Source organism: Monodon monoceros, unplaced genomic scaffold, assembly GCF_005190385.1.
Source record: "Monodon monoceros isolate NGI ecotype Baffin Bay Population unplaced genomic scaffold, NGI_Narwhal_1 Super_Scaffold_10, whole genome shotgun sequence".
NCBI classification, from domain to species: Eukaryota; Metazoa; Chordata; class Mammalia; order Artiodactyla; family Monodontidae; genus Monodon; species Monodon monoceros.
In genome coordinates this window covers 18,695,108-18,711,464 of record NW_021703766.1, presented here as the reverse complement: position 1 = coordinate 18,711,464, position 16,357 = coordinate 18,695,108, and the positions used below count along the sequence as shown (strand labels likewise).

Below are 16,357 nucleotides of genomic sequence, written 5' to 3'. Positions count from 1 at the left end.
TTTCCCTTTAGAGGTGTGGGACTAGACAAATGATTTCAAACAGCAGGGAAGAGAAGCAGCCCCAGAAAAAGCAACACTTTTATGTTTTACAAAATCCATGGATTCTGCCTTTTTTTTTTTTTTTTAACAAAGAATGTTCTGCTACTTAGAAAAGAAAGTTTGATAGCCACCAGACAGAATCACTGCTGCCCACAGCCCAGTCTCTCCTGGGTCACAAGCCCCTGTCAGCTCCCTGAGTCACACCAGCAGACTGGGCTTGCACAGGTAGAATTTGTGAACACTTCCATTCAACCAGTGTGCCAGGCCCTGTGCTAAGCTCAGAGGATACAACATCAGGCATGATCTCTACTTTCAGACAACCTACAGTTTAGTGGGAGAGAAAGCCATTAATCAAATTATCCTATGAATACAAGTAGAATTGCACTTGTGATAAATGCAATGAAGATGATATTAATGTTAATATGAAAGATATAGCAGGGACCTGATCTGGACTGGGGGTCAGGGAAGGCATCCCAAGGGACTGGTGTTCTTGGGATTATATTTTCTGGGTCAGGCTGCTTGAGGAATGATCCCTTGTTATCTTAAGAGCCCATGGGGAAAGGATTGGCAAACCCAGCATTTTTCTAATGAAGCACACAAGTGCCAAGAACTGGGCACAGAAACTTACCTTTTAGTGACAGATTTAAGAAAACATTCAACTATGGCAAAAATGGTGCGGCACTTTGTACATTAAAATTTTTCTGAACCACTTCTAAATTGAGAAATAAAACATTAGAGTCCCTCCCTCTCCTTTAAGGAATTCATGGGAAAGCCACACGGATGAAATCTGAGGTGGAAGAAAATGAAAAGTCAAACAAAAGTAGAAAATAAGACCCTGATAAAACCATAATTCAAAAAGACACATGTACCCCAATGTTCATTGCAGCACTATTTACAATAGCTAGGACCTGGAAACAACCTAAGTGTCCATCGACAGATGAATGGATAGAGAAGATGTGGTACATATATACAATGGAATATTACTCAGCCATAATAAAGAACAGAATACGGTCATTTGTAGAGACGTGGATGGACCCAGACTGTCATACAGTGTGAAGTAAGTCAGAGAGAAAACCAAATATTGTATATTAATGCATACATGTGGAATCTAGAAAAATGGTACAGATGAACCTATTTGCAGCGCAGGAACAGAGATGCATAAAGAACAGATGTGTGGACACAGTGGGGGAAGGAGAGGATGGGATGAATTGGGAGATTAGGTTTGACATAAGTACACTACCATGTGTAAACCAGATAGCTAGTGGGAACCTGTGGTATAGCACAGGGAGCTCAGCTCGGTACTCTGTGATAAGCTAGATAGGTGGGATGGGGGGGTGGGGGTGGGAGGGAGGTCCAAGAAGGAGCTCCTTCCAGAGCTTTACATTACAGGAGGAAAGAATGGGACATGCTTTTGAGGCATTAATTTAAATACAGTTCTCCAGGGACTTCCCTGGTGGCAAAGTGGTTAAGAATCTGCCTGCCAATGCAGGAGACACGGGTTCGAGCCCTGGTCCAGGAAGATCCCACATGTCACAGAGCAACTAAGTGTGTGCGCCACAACTACTGAGCCTGTGCTCTAGAGTCCACGAGCCACAACTACTGAGCCCGCGTGCCACAACTACTGAAGCCCGTGCACCTAGAGCCCGTGCTCCACAACAAGAGAAGTCACCACAATGAGAAGCCCGCGCACTGCAACTAGAGAAAGCTCACGCGCAGCAACGAAGACCCAATGCGGCCATAAATAAATAAATTTATATTTATAAAGATATATACATATATAGTCCTCCGACCTACAGAAAAGTGTTTCACATTTGAGATGACTCAGAACGCTTAGTTCCATTTCTAAGCTACATTCAACTCAGTGAACACTTACCTAACGAACATCCAGAGGAGATGCCTACCATTTATTTTTGATGTGAATTTAATTTAAACAAATCTGCTGTTCCATGTGGGACAACAGGAAAGCCTGGCTTTCCCTTGTAACATGATGCCAGTGTCTTTCTTGGTCAGTACTCGGAGGCAGTCATATATCATGCTGGAAAGGCTGAATGATACCCTCATTTCACAGGGGCCCACACAGGTTGAGAGGGACAGAAATAGGGTCAGAAGTGGGGTCTGATGTCAAGGTCAGTTTGGTGCTCTACCTACAGCAGTTCGTGTACTCACACCAAGTCATCTGGGAAAACTGGAGGAGTTCTCATGCCCTCTTCCGTATAAGTTAAAATTAAGACAGAATTCTCACTTAAAAAAAAAAAAAGAAAGAAAGCACACAGGGAGTCAACTTCATGGTCACAACAGGCTCAGTGACTCCTTTGGGGCCTAAGTGGGCAGTGCCCGAGGGCAGGTCCAGCTGACAAGGGCTCTCCCAGCCCAACCAAATTGGCCCTGTGGTCATGTACCTGCAAGAACAGACCAAAGACCCTCATTCATAGCCTCCTCCTTCCTGACAACAGAGATGTGGAGAGAAGGCTGATGGCCTTACTTCACTGAGGGCTGGGATACAAGACCCCAGAAGCTTCTGGTCATCCCTGTCCTTCCTGTTTATATTAAATGGCCCAAAGTCCAATGTTTTCCTGTATCAGGAAAACAGCAGGCTTGGGCCCAAAGAACTCTGGGGTTTCCTCTTTCTTCTTACACAGCTCAGAAATGGCCTCTGTGGGGACCCTAAAGTTCAAGAAGGCAACCAGAGTCTCTAGCACTCTGCCTCTGCACACACCCGGCCTCACCAACCTGCATTCATGCCACAAGGAATGGTGAGAAGTCAAGTGACCATGGTAGCTTGATTCCCTTGAACCAGCCCTCTGTTAAAGTGTTGGCTTAAGTCTAGTTCTAAACCCAATCTGGGAGCATTATCTGCCCTAAAAATCTAGGGCCAGTGAATAGCTCCAATGTCACACATCCTCAGAGAGAGGTCTCTGGAAAAAGACAAACCATCTATAATTTTTGGCCAAAACTTACATGCCCTAAATCAACAACCAGGCAAACTGCTATTCCTGCTCACTTCAATGAACACTTATCCTCTCCAACCCACTGGGCTAGAGGTGACAGACACCCTCTTATCCTCAGACTACGGGAGAGACAAGCAGCAGAGCCTTGGACCCTCCACCATGGTAGTGGCCAGAAGGAGTGGCGGTCAGCCTCACGGCCTACCAGTTCCTGGACCCACAGATCTCTGACTGCATCAGAGGGACACCTGGCTCCCATCACCTTATATAAAACAATTACTCTGTCAATTAATTATATGCTACCTGAATTGTTACTTAAGTCTTTTCTCATTTACCTTGCAATGTGTGTTACTTCTAGTCTCTTCAACTGGACTGTGAAATCTGAAAGCAGAGACAGCTCCAATCCAACACTGCTCTGAATGTCAAGAACGACATCAGGACAATGTCTAGCACACAGGAGACATTTTTAAAAAAACTGCTGGATGAATGTTTACTGGTTTGTTTTCCTACTAAATTAGATTCTGATTCCTACATAAGACAAAGAGAATAATTTTTCTACAGTTGACAGGAAAGAGAAGCCCAACAGGAACTGCAGGAGAACAGCGCACCAAGTCATGCCCAGCCAGGGGCAGGAGGTGGCCGAGCAAACTATTTCCGGAGGGAGGAGAGATGTGAGCAGGCTGATCTGTGGATCCCGTCAGGGAAACCCAGCGCTGTCAGAGAGCCTTCCCACCCTCTGGCATACAAAATTGCAAAGCTTGGCGGGAAGGGTGTGTGCTCAATCTAGTCAAGGACTGACAAAATATGAGAAACGGCAGCCTTGATACACATCCTCTTCTCCTTTCTGTGGTGCCACAGAAATGGAAGAACAAATGCATCAATCACAGCCAATTCCCCAGTGCCCAGGTCTTTGAACTCTGACTTCACAGAGGCAAACTTTACAATGCCTGAGATGTAATAATCTCTAGCCCCTGTGACAGGCCAACTCGAAAGACATTTGCTTAATTTTTGCTCAGGGATTTACTTATTGGAGGTGGGGAACGCTGAATGTCTCCCAGCCACTGGAGCATTTCCTCCCCCAGCCATAAGGCCTCCCAACGTGCCCTCCCTCGGCACTGCTTCAGGGATGAGTGCTGTCCCAGACCCAGGCCCAAGAAGGACCACCCAGGCCCAGAGGAGAGCAGTGTCACTCAAGGACCACTGAGAGGGAGGCGCAATCTGCCCTTGCTATGGCCTGACTGTCCGTACCTAGAGCCTTCACAGATATCTGTCGGGTAAGCGGAGGGGGGATGTTGATGCACACCAGATCCACGTCTTGATGCAGCAAGACGTCATCGGTCCGGCTGGTGTAGAAGGTGATGTTCATCTCCTCGGCAAGCTGCTTCGCCTCCTCCTCAGTCTTCCCCCACAGGGCCTCCACCGTGAACCCTTCTGCCCGCAGCAGTGGGACCAGAACCCGGGCAGAGCTGCCAGTCCCAAACACGCCCACTCCGGGAAGCATCTTCATGCTGGCTTCTCTGTTCACCAACTCATCTCCTCACAAGAGTCTCCAGCATGAGTACGACCATCCCATAGTCCTGGTCACACATGGCTCCTGGAACAGCAAGCAGGACACTGGCTGTTAGTGGAGGGCACACTCAGCTGAGGCTACTTTCTGGGCTGATTCAGAAGCAGCAAGTTCTCTGCCACAAAAGACAAACGAAATATTGCTCCAAACTGAAACGCTGCAGAAGCTTCTCCCATGGAGACTTAAGGATATTAGCAATATCTATCTACTAGGAGGAGGAAGGATGAAAAATGAGTAAAGCTAGGTTCAAATTTCTGTTCTGTTACTTAATTTTCGGTGTGACTCTGGTCAAACCATTTAACCTCCAGGGCCTTAATTTGTACAAGTTCATGATTCTATGATATTATATTACAGAAGAAAGAGAAGAGTGTTGTTATATTACAGTAAAAGATGAAAGAGAACTATTTAGGTGCTATACACGTTATAATTTAAAAGTTAAGGGTAGCAAGCATAGGAAAATGTTCACTAGAAACCAAAAATACCAAAAAAAAATTTCAACTACCAAACTGGCAGCAGCAGCAGCAGCAATAACAAGGATATTTAGAATGAAATTTATTTATTTTTGGCTGCATTGGATCTTCATTGCGGTGCACTGGCTTCTCATTGTGGGGCTCGGTAGTTGTGGCACACAGGCTTGGATTCTTAACCACTGCGCCACCAGGGAAGCCCAGAATGAAATTTTTAATATAAAAATATCCATGCTAACGTTGACTAAGATAGTGAAAAATTGGGAAATGAGATAGATGTTCAATAACAGTAGTGGGTTAGATTGCTAACACTACAGAGCCACTGAAAATCATGAGTAGAAGGCCCTCAATGACCTGAAAGACATCACCATGTATTCACTGAAAAGACAGAAAACAGTACGTGAAGGATGACAACAATTTCGTTTAAAACAAAACCAGAAAAAGCACAAAAGGTGTATGTATGTATGAGACTATACAGGATATCTCTATCAATAACCATACTCCATACAGAGGACATAACAGAAGGACCTGAATTTAATAATTATTACTCACATTGATGGGATTGTGGATGATTTTTGTTTTCTGAACTTTGCTAAATTTTCTACAATGAATGTTTCTTACTTATTATGGAGTTCTTCCTTCTGATCACAAGGGTTTATAAAATGAAATAAAGAACGAGACCGAACTAAAGTCTGCTTGGAAACCACAGTGAGATTTAGGTGTGTGCAGGGTTCAGGTTTCTCCACACAGCACTCCCTCAGCTAAACCAGTGGTCCCCACACTAGCTGTGCATAGAGTCATTGGTGACCCCAGACCCACTGAATCAGACTGTAGGGATGAGGCTGTGTCACCATCACTTTCTTTTTTTTTGGTTCTTATTTTATTGTGGTAAAATACACATAAAATTTACTATCTTAACCATTTTTAAGTGTACAGCTCAGTGGTATTACATACATTCATACCGTTGTGTAACCATCACCATCATCTACTTCCAAAACTCTTTTCACATTGCAAAACTGAAACTCTGTCCCCGTTAAACAATAACTTCTCATTTCAACCCCTCCCCCCAGCCCCTGGCAACCACCATGTCTCTATGAATCTGACTACTGTAGGTACCTTATATAAGTGGAATCCTATAGCATTTGTCCTTTTGTGACTGGCTTATTTCACTTAGCATGTCCTCAAGGTTCATCCATGGTGTAGCTTATGTCAGAATTTCCTCCCTTTTTGAGGTTGAATAATATTCCATTGTATGTATATACCACATTTTGCTTACACATTCATCTGTACATGAACACCTGGATAGCTTCCACATCTTAGCTACTATGAATAATGCTGTTATGAACATGGGTGTACAAATACTTCTTCCAGACTCTGCTTCCAATTCTTTTGGGTATATACCCAGAGGTGGAATTGCTGGATCATATGGTAAATCTGTTTTTAATTTTATGAGGAACTGCAATACTGTTTTCCACAGGTCCTGTACCATTTTATTTAGTTATTATTATTTTTAATTAATTAATTTATTTATTTAGGCCAAGCCACGCAGCTTGTGGGATCTTAGTTCTGCGACCAGGGATTGAACCCGGGCCCATGGCAGTGAAAGTGCCAAGTCCTAACCACTAGACCGCCAGGGAACTCCCAAGGTCCTGTACCATTTTAAATAATAATTTTATAAACACTTACAGTCCCTTAGTCTACCAATTATCTTTTTAAAAAATCTGACTAATTTCTGCAAATCACAATTTTTAAAAAGTTGTATCCAAATGTTGGATATCCAAATGCTGTTCTACTTTTATCCACATAACATTGCTTTACTTGCATCTCCTCACAGATCAGTCAACCTATTTGTCAGTTTAATGGAGACATGGCATTCCTTTTGTAAATCCATAATAATTAACTACCTCCTTCCCCAACTGTGAGCACTAGCGACATATACATCTCTTCCTTCTCCATCCATGCCATCCCCCCACCTTTCTGGTCATTTCTGAGCACTACTTTCAGGCTCCCCTGCTCTTATCCTCAGCTCCTTCAATGTTGAGCTTCTCGAGGTTCTGTCAGAGGTGTCCTCTTCTCTTCTTGCTCCACATATTCTTTTTCCTACTCATGTCCCAGGCTTTAATTAGTATACCAGTGACTTCCAAATCTGCAGCACAAGCCCAGCTTTCTCTCCAGAGCCTCACACCCATATATTCTAAGCTCCACAAAACCCACATGACCAAACCTGAACAGAAGCAGTAAAGTAAGATGGTGAGAACACACAAAGTGAAGGCATCCAGGACATCTGGGTTCAAATTCTGGCCTCACCACTTCCTAGCTGAATGCAATGTTTTTCATGGGAAAAGCAGGTCTAATGCTGTTTAGCTCCTGGGGTTTTTTGAAGATTAAATGAGGTCCGGTTGTAAGTGCCCAGTGAAGTATCTAGTATACAGTCAGCATTTAATAATTATCATAAACCTTCCCTCAAACATTTTCTTCCTGTATTCTCTGTCTCTTGGTGTGTCACCACCATCAACTCAGTTCCTCAACTCAGAAAGCTGGCCAGCATCGCAATCTCTTTATTCCCTTACCTGTACAGGTAACTCATCATCAAGTCTTGTTGATCCTCCCTCTTTATTATGTCTTAAATCTACCCCTTCTTTGATATCCCCTCTGCCATTGCCCTAGTCTAGCCCCCAGCGCCACTCACCTGGATGACTGCAACAACCTTCTACTTGATCTCTCTTGCTTCCATTCTTTCCTTCCTTCATCCATTCCTCATACTGCGCAGAGATCTTTCTAAAATGCAAACGGAATCACATCACTCCCTTCCTTTTTTTTGTTTTTTTTTTTTGTTTTTGGTGTACGCGGGCCTCTCACTGTTGTGGCCTCTCCCGTTGCGGAGCACAGGTTCCTGACGCGCAGGCTCAGCGGCCATGGCTCACGGGCCCAGCCGCTCCGCGGCATGTGGGATCTTCCCGGACTGGGGCACGAACCCGCGTCCCCTGCATCGGCAGGCGGACTCTCAACCACTGCGCCACCAGGGAAGCCCTACTCCCTTCCTTTTTAAACACTTCAGTGACTTCCCATTGGACTCAGTATGAAGTCCAGATGCTTTAGTATGACTTACAAAGCCCTGCAAGATCCAGAAATCTCAAGACAGGTCTAGCTTTGGGTAGGGTCACTTTCAAGGGTTATCTCCAAAAGAGATGAGTTTCAAAACACTTACCTAGATAACCTAGTAAGAAGAACGCTCTGTGAAATTACTAGCTATAAACCAGTCAAAAGGTGGGGAGACAGTTACTCAAGATGAAAACAATGGCTTCAGAGTAACAGCTGATGAGTGCATTTTTTCTTTCTGGGAGAATTAAACAGTGCGGAACAGTTGTTTATTGAGCCCCTTTTAGATCATATTAACATATAAATTTGTACATGAATGTTTCACAGGAGAATTAATCATAACAGCCAAAAAGTAGAAACAACCCAAATGTCCATCAACTGCTGAATCGGTAAACAAAATCTGGTATAACCATACAAAGTAGTACTATTCAGCCACAACAAGTAATGAAGTACTGATACAAGCTACAACACAGATGAACCTTGAAAACATTATGCTAAGTGAAAGAAGCTAGTCACAGAAGGCCACATATGATTCCATTTATATAAAATATTCAGAACAGGCAAATCCTTGGAGACAGAAGGTAAATTAAGGGATGGGGGAAAGGAAGGAATTGGGAGGTACAGTAAAGTAAGATGTTCTCACCATCTTACTTTATTGCTTCTGTTCAGGTTTGGTCATGTGGGTTTTGTGGAGCTTAGAATAGATGGGTGTGAAGCTCTGGAGAGAAAGCTGGGCTTGTGCTGCAGACTTGGAAGTCCCCGGTATACTAATTAACTTTATTCTTCTATATTTGGTTATTTAGTTGTTCCAGCCCCATTTGTTGAAGAGACTAGTCTTTCCCCCAGAATGACCTTGGCACCTTTACCGAAAATCAGTTGATCATAAATGTATGGGTTTATTTATGGACTCTCAATTTTATTCCATTGGTCTATACATCTGTCCTGAACTTATAGTAAGTTCCGAAATCAGTAAGTGTGAGTCTTCTAACTTTGTTCTTTTTAAATATTATTTTGGCTATTATGGGACCCTTGTATTTTCCTATAAATTTTAGGATCAGTTTGTCAATCTGGGATTTTGATAGAGATTGCTCTGAATCTGTAGATCAGTTTGGGGACTGTTGTCACCTTACCAATATTAAGTTTTCTGATTCATGAACATGGGATGTCTAATTTCTTTCAACAATGTTTTGTAGTTTTTAGAGTATAAGTTAGTACTTTTATGTTAAATTTATTTCTAAGTATTTTATTTTATTTGATGCTATAGTAAATGGAATTGTTTTCTTAATTTCATTTTCAGATCCAGCTTCTCTTTTGCTTCTACCGTAGATACAACTGTACTGTGCGAAGTATACATCTCTGTTAGGGGTTGGTTTGCCTGTATAGCCCACAGTGCAGCATCCTACAGTACTGCTTGATCCTACCTGAAGGACACCTGTGCCTTTGTGAACCACGGACATAAGCATGACTTGAGCTGCCTCTAACTCCAGACCCCTGTCAGCTTCCTGCCTCCTCCTGTCTCTACTCTCTGGGCTGTGGAGCTTGGCTTGTTCCCTGCACTCTACCATTTCTACCATTGGGTTCTAGCTTATGTGGGATCTTAGTTCCCCAAACGGGGATCGAACCCGTGCTTCCTGCATTGGAAGCACAGAGTCTTAACCACTGGACTGCCAGGGAAGTCCCATCTTTCTTTCTGATGGTGAATAATGTCCGTGGCCTCTCAGCCACCTCTCTTTCCTCTTTGCTGATAATTCTCTTGCCCTTACAGGATTCCTTTCTAGTTAGAGAACAGGTCAGTCACATACTATCTTCTATAATTTTCATGTCCTGAACTCCCTTTAGCTATTTTGGTCACTTCCTGCATTTACAGGTTTTTGGGGGGTTACTTACAAGTCATGGAGCTTGAGAGTGTAAAATCTGTAGCACTACACAGTAAGATTCTGCTTAAACTTTGTGGGTCATTCATTACAACAGCTCTAAGGGTCAGGTGAGTGAGACATAGCCACCATAAGCAAGGATGTCCGTGTCCTCTCTAAATTCCTGCCCAGGGCACACTTCTTCCTCTCTCACACCTCATTCCTTCATGCTCTAATTATATTTGGGTGTATATTTGCACTGGTGGCTTAAAACAACAGAATGGATTAGAAGAGATTTTAATAACCTCTGTTTCACTGACAGTGACTCAAAGGGCAGCTTCATTAACATCCATAAATAAAGGGGCAAGAGCTGGCCTCTGAGGAAGCCAGATGGCATGAAGCTAGGCAAGCTTGACTAGGTATTTCCTGCTCCAGTAGACAGAACTGGTTTTCCTCATTTATTTCAGTGATTACCCTTTCTCACCCCAACATGTCCTATTGCTTGCCCCCAACATCCTTGTACATACCTTTCATGTGCCTCCAAAGATCTCCACAAACCCAGTCCTGCCTAGCTCACATGCATTCCAATCATCATATGCTGGTCAGGAATGGAGGGGGAAAAGTGCCTTGACAGGACTGACTATATATAGTTTGACAAGGTTATAGGTTATGGGGAAGGTAGCACAGAGGTTAGAAGCATGGAATCTGCAGCCAGCCTTGCCTGGGCTCAGATCCTGGCTCCACCACTGACCAACTAGGTAACGTCAGGTAAGTTTCTTAATCATTCTGTGCCTCTGTTTCCTCATCTGTAAAATGGGGTTAACTGTATGTACTTCATAGAGGAGTTAAGGATTAAATGAGTTAATATTCATGAGCATTTAAAACAGGGCCTGGCCCATAGTAAGTCACTACATGGATTTTTTTTTTTTTAAAGCTATGTATGACTGCCTTAGATATCTCCTCTTCGAAAGCTGTGTAGGACTATGAAGATAATATTCTAAGCTAATATGCAGTGAGTGCAATAGGCCAGGCAGTGTTAGTGTAATGTACAGTATATCCCTTCAAGTCCACGCAACCCTGTCTTATAGATGAGGAAAGCAGACGCTTAGAGTGGCTAGGTAACTCCTCCAGCGTTCCACAGCTGGTTTTGTGTAACACACCTGCCACAACTAGCTGTGAAACCTGGAGCAGGTTACTGAGCTTCTCTGAGCCTCTGTAAAAACAGAGGCTTGTACGTGTGGAACAACTCTTCTCTCATCCTTAGCGATGAGTGTGAGCCAGGAAAGTTCATTCTGCTCCCTGGCTTGGCGACTGCTTGCCTCAGCTCCACCATTCAAACCAATATTGCTCTGTTCATACATCACACCTTTATTGAGGGCCCCAACAGGGAGACTGTAGGGGATAAAAAGATGAAAAGACACAGTCTTAACTTTGGGAGCAACAAGTCAGAAAGGGAGTAGGAGCCACAGCTGGTGGCACAAGTGCTAATCTAAGGAGTTTGGATTTGATTGGTGGGTGTGCTCAGTACTTTTGCTCTGTCCCACCTTCGCCACCTGATCGCCTCTCTACTCTGCTCTGTCCCCCACGAATCAGAAGGTCAGTCTCTAAGAACTATATCACGTGGGCTTCAGGCCCTCTGGCTTCCATCTGGGTCCAGCCAATCTCAGGAGGAGATCAGAGCACAGGAAGAAAGGTTACACTATTCATTCTCTGCCTCTCTCCCTACCAGCATGTGGCTCTGGCAGGAGCTGTGATCCTTGACCCAGGTCAGTGCCTACGGTGGACCCCTCTCCCATAGCCACAGATTTTGCTGGGTTCCTGTACCCCTCCCTTCCCCCACTGTGCCTAAGGTGGTAACAGTATCAGCTGTAGCCAGTCCCTGCCAGTCCCTGGGTGGGCCACCATCCCTTGTAGGTTTCCCTTACCGCACTCACCATCGTAAATAATCTCTCCATTAAAGGCTTTTCAATAGCCCTCTGAATGTGCGGGCTGTGTCCTGCCTGGACCCTAACTAACACAGTAAACAAATCAAAGTACTGAATTTTCTTTTTTTTTAATTTGATGTAGGTGGAATAGAGTTCAGAAGACACTAGACACAGAGAACCAGTTAAGATATAAAATAAGAGATAAGGAGGGTCTGATGGAGGGAATGAAGTGGAGCAGACAGCTATCAATAGGACCTGGGATTATGAGCAGAGAGGGAAAAGCCAAAAATGGCACCAAACTATAGACCAACATCCCGCATGAACATAGGCACAAAATCCTCAACAAAGTATTAGCAAACTGAATCCAGCAATGTGTTAAAAGGACAATGCATGATGACCAAGAAAATGTAAGGCTGTTTCAATATTCTAAAATCAATTACTATAATTCAACATATCAAGTCATGAGATTAGTTATTCAATTGCATTAATTAGAAATGCAAATTAAAACTTATTTATTACAACTACACACCTATTGGAATGTGTGAAATTCAGAAAATCTGATATCAAAAACTGGCGAGGATATAAAGCAGCTGTTCAGTGTTAGTGAAAATGAAAAATGGTACAGCCACTTTGGAAAACAGTGTGTCGTCTTTTAAGTTAAATATACACAGCATACAACCTAGCAATCCCACTTCCAGCTATTAACCAAGAGAAATGAAAACTTATGTTCACACAAAAACCCATATGTGAAGGCTTACTTTATAATGTCTAATGTTGGCTTTATTTGTAACTGCCAAAACTTGGAACCAACACAAATGTCCTTCAACTGGTGAGTGGATCAACAAACGGTAGTATATTAATGTAATGGAATACTACTCGGCAATAAAAAAAGAACTACTAATACACGCCACGACATGGATGAATTTCAAATGTATTATATGCTAGATGAAAGATGCTAGACTCCAAAGGCTCCATACTGCGTGATTCCATTTACATCATATAATAAAAAAGGCAAATTATAGGGGCAGAATAATAGATCAGTGGTTCCCAAGAATTGGGGTCAGGGGCCTGAGGAGACTACAAAATGCCACAAGGGAATTTTGGGGGTGGGGAATGGTGAAGGAAGTGTTCTATATCTTGACTATGGTGGTGGTTATATGACTATATGCATTTGTCAAAACTCATAGAACTGTACACTAAAAATGGTCAATTTTACTGGTATGTAAATTATATTTTAAAAAATGTGACCCCCTAAAAATTGATATTGAAGTTCTAAGCCTGGGAAGTTGTAGTATCATTAAGAGAAACAGGGAAGCCATGAGGCCTGACGGTTGAGACACGTGCCAAAACTGGGATTTGTGGATTCTGTTCTTCCCAGACTGGCTAAATATCATCTAACCTTCTGTATGTCTAGTCCATGGAGCCACAGCTTCTGCAAAACCACAGGACGAGACCCACTCCCCATCACAGAGGTGGGCCAAATCCAATATGACACCTGTTTTTTGTTTTTTTAAAAAATTTATTATTTATTTATGGCTGCATCGGGTCTTAGTTGCAGTGTGTGGGCTCTCTAGTTGTGGTGTGCAGGCTCCAGGGTGTGTGGGCTCTGTAGTTGTGGCACTTGGGTTCCAGAGCGCATGGGCTCTGTAGTTTGCAGCACATGGGCTCTAGTTGAGGCACGCAAGCTCAGTAGTTGTGCTGTGCGGGCTTAGTTGCCCCACAGCATGTGAGATCTTACTTCCCTGACCAGGGATTGAACCTGCATCCCCTGCATTGTAAGGCAGATTCTTTACTGCTGGAACACCAGGGAAGTCCGTTTTTGTAAAAAGTTTTACTGGAACATAGTTTCACCCATTCCTTTATCTATGTGCTACGACAGCAAAGTAGCTGCAACATAGACCATATGGCCCACAAAGCCTAAAATATTTACCATCTGGCCCTTTACAGAAAAGGTGTGCTGATCCCTGCCCTATCCCAGGGGTTATAAGGCCAGGAGCTCCAAGTGACAGCGTATAGTCATGAAGGTAGCCAGAATTATGATAAAAAGAACACCCTACCTCACTGTGTGGGTGAAGAGTCACAGATTCTGGGAACTCTGGCGTTAGTGCATAACTTCAGAGAGGTCACTCATTCATTAGGCAGCTTAAGTAGGGGTCAGACCCTGGGCAGAAGGTGCCTATGAATCCTTTTCTACCAACAATTTGTTTATAATGTTGGGGGTTTCAGCGTGCTGAGCTAAAACCTATATTTTCCAGCCTCCCTTGCAAAGAGGTGTGTCTAGGAAGACAAATAATACAAGGTACAGTTTGGTAGAGTTTCTGGAAACGTTCTTTTAAGATAGGGCGGGACTTCCCTGGTGGTCCAGTGGTTAAAACTCCACACTCCAATGCAGGGGGTTCAGGTTTGATCCCTGGTCAGGGAACTAGATCCTGCACGCTGCAACTAAGAACCCACACGCCGCAACTAAAAAAAGAGCCTGGGGGACTTCCCTGGTGGCGCAGTGGTTAAGAACCCGCCTGCCAATGCAGGGGACACGGGTTTGAGCCCTGGTCCAGGAAGATCCCACATGCCGCAGAGCAACTAAGCCCGTGCGTCACAACTACTGAGCCTGCGCTCTAGAGCCCGTGAGCCACAACTACTGAGCTCGTGTACCACAACTACTGAAGCCCACACGCCTAGAGCCCGTGCTCCGCAACAAGAGAAGCCACCACAGTGAGAAGCCCATGCACCGCAACGAAGAGTAGCCCCCGCTCGCCACAACTAGAGGAAGCCCGCGCGCAGCCACAAAGACCCAACGCAGTCAAAAATAAAATAAAATAAATTTATAAAAATAAATAAAAATAAAAAAAGAGCCTGCATGCCGCAAAAAGGATCCCGCATGCCGCAACTAAGACCCGGCACAGCCAAAATAAATAAATTAAAAAGACGGCAATCTCAGTTGTCGGGCATATTCCCCCCCCACCTCCCCCTTCATTCTGCCTGAAATGCAGATTCTATGGCTCGAGTTGCCACATACACCTGACCACCAGGAGGCAATCTGAGGATGGAACGCAATTTCCTGCAGATATTGGCACTGAGATGGTGAATCAAATGTCATCCATACCCTTAAGGAACTCCATTTCATCAACAAGACAGGCAGGTAAACACATTTGTTATATGGTATGATAGAGCAACAGGAACCTGTGTGTGGCACAGAGAAGAGCACCATTAACTACATGGGCCCCAGGTGGTGTGCAAGCAGAAAAGCCTTCCTGGAGATGATGTAACAGGTCCGAGTTGGTCAGAAAGGCTGGTCATAGAGCTTCTCCAACACATCCAATGGCAAGGCCCTCCTTTTACTGGTGGTCCGCTTCTGTTCTTCTGGGGCCACTTTAGCCAGAAAGTTCCACTTCAGATTGACATGAAGTCTACCCTCATTTAACTTCCATCCCAATGGTCTTACTTCTACACTGTGGAACAACCTGTGATGTTCCTAATGAAACTCTCATGCTTCCTCTACATTTCCTAGGTTGTTTGCAGATGGCCACAGTAATTCCCTTCCTTGTTTTCATGCCTTGGGTGGTCAATCACTTCGCACAGTGACTCTGTACTTAGCCATGTCACTTGCTTTGGCCAATGGGACATTAGCAACATGACACAAGAGGTTTGAAAAGTACTTGTGCATTAAGGCTTGCTCTGTTGCAACTCCTGGGATCTCTGGAGGCATCACCATGTGAACGAGCCCAGGCCACCCTAATGGATCATAAGAAACATGTGACCAAGTCATGCCCTCTGCTCCAGCTGACAGTGAGTCAATTGCCAGTTGACTGAGATCATTTCAGGCTATCCAGTTCTAGCTGAGCTTACCTGGACCAGAACCACCACCCAGGTCACCCTAAGAACCATGAGAAATAATCAACGTTTGTCTTCAGGTACTGAATTTTGAGGTTGTTTGTTATACCACAAAAGCTAACTGATACACTCCTTTACAGACCGAACTCCCTTAATTCCCTCAGACCTTCCTCACATTCTCTATCCTGCTGGCTAAGGCTGCTCTGGTTTGTCCATTGTCTAGATTGTCAATATGCCCCTGAAATGCAGCCCCAGAACTGAACACCATATCCTGAGCATATTCTGGCCTTCTTCCCTGTACATTACACTCCTGTTGCTTCCATTCATTTTAGAATTTAGACAGCCATGTCATCCTGACACATGGTAGGATTTTCCACATGTCCTAATATTCTGTACTTGTATAGTTAGGTTTTCAAAAATCTTAATTGTGGTAAAATACACATAACATCAAATTTACCATCTTAACCATTTAAAACTGTACAGTTCAGTGGCATTCAGCACATTCACACTGCTGTGCACACTCACCACCACCCATCCACGGAACTCTTTTCACCCTGCAGAACTAAAACTCTATATCCATTAAACGATAACTCCCCATTCCCCCTCCCCCCAGCCCCTGGGAACTACCGTT

General features: G+C 44.0%; 1 protein-coding gene across 5 annotated transcripts in view; it reads right to left on the bottom strand.

Moving 5' to 3' along the window:
* GFOD2 (glucose-fructose oxidoreductase domain containing 2) overlaps nucleotides 1-16,357 on the bottom strand; it is a 37,872-nt gene that overhangs the window by 6,026 nt on the left and 15,489 nt on the right. For 3 of the 5 annotated variants that reach the window (XM_029211739.1, XM_029211758.1, XM_029211749.1), the window contains exons 2-3: nucleotides 7,708-7,796; nucleotides 4,233-4,578 (exon numbers count right to left, since the gene is read on the bottom strand). In XM_029211739.1, the coding sequence (XP_029067572.1) occupies nucleotides 4,233-4,491 (259 nt within the window). In that variant the 5' untranslated portion in view covers nucleotides 4,492-4,578; nucleotides 7,708-7,796. Of the gene's footprint in view, nucleotides 1-4,232; nucleotides 4,579-7,707; nucleotides 8,465-16,357 lie in introns of those variants that run through there. The other 2 variants (XM_029211767.1, XM_029211775.1) reach the window with 2 other exon arrangements.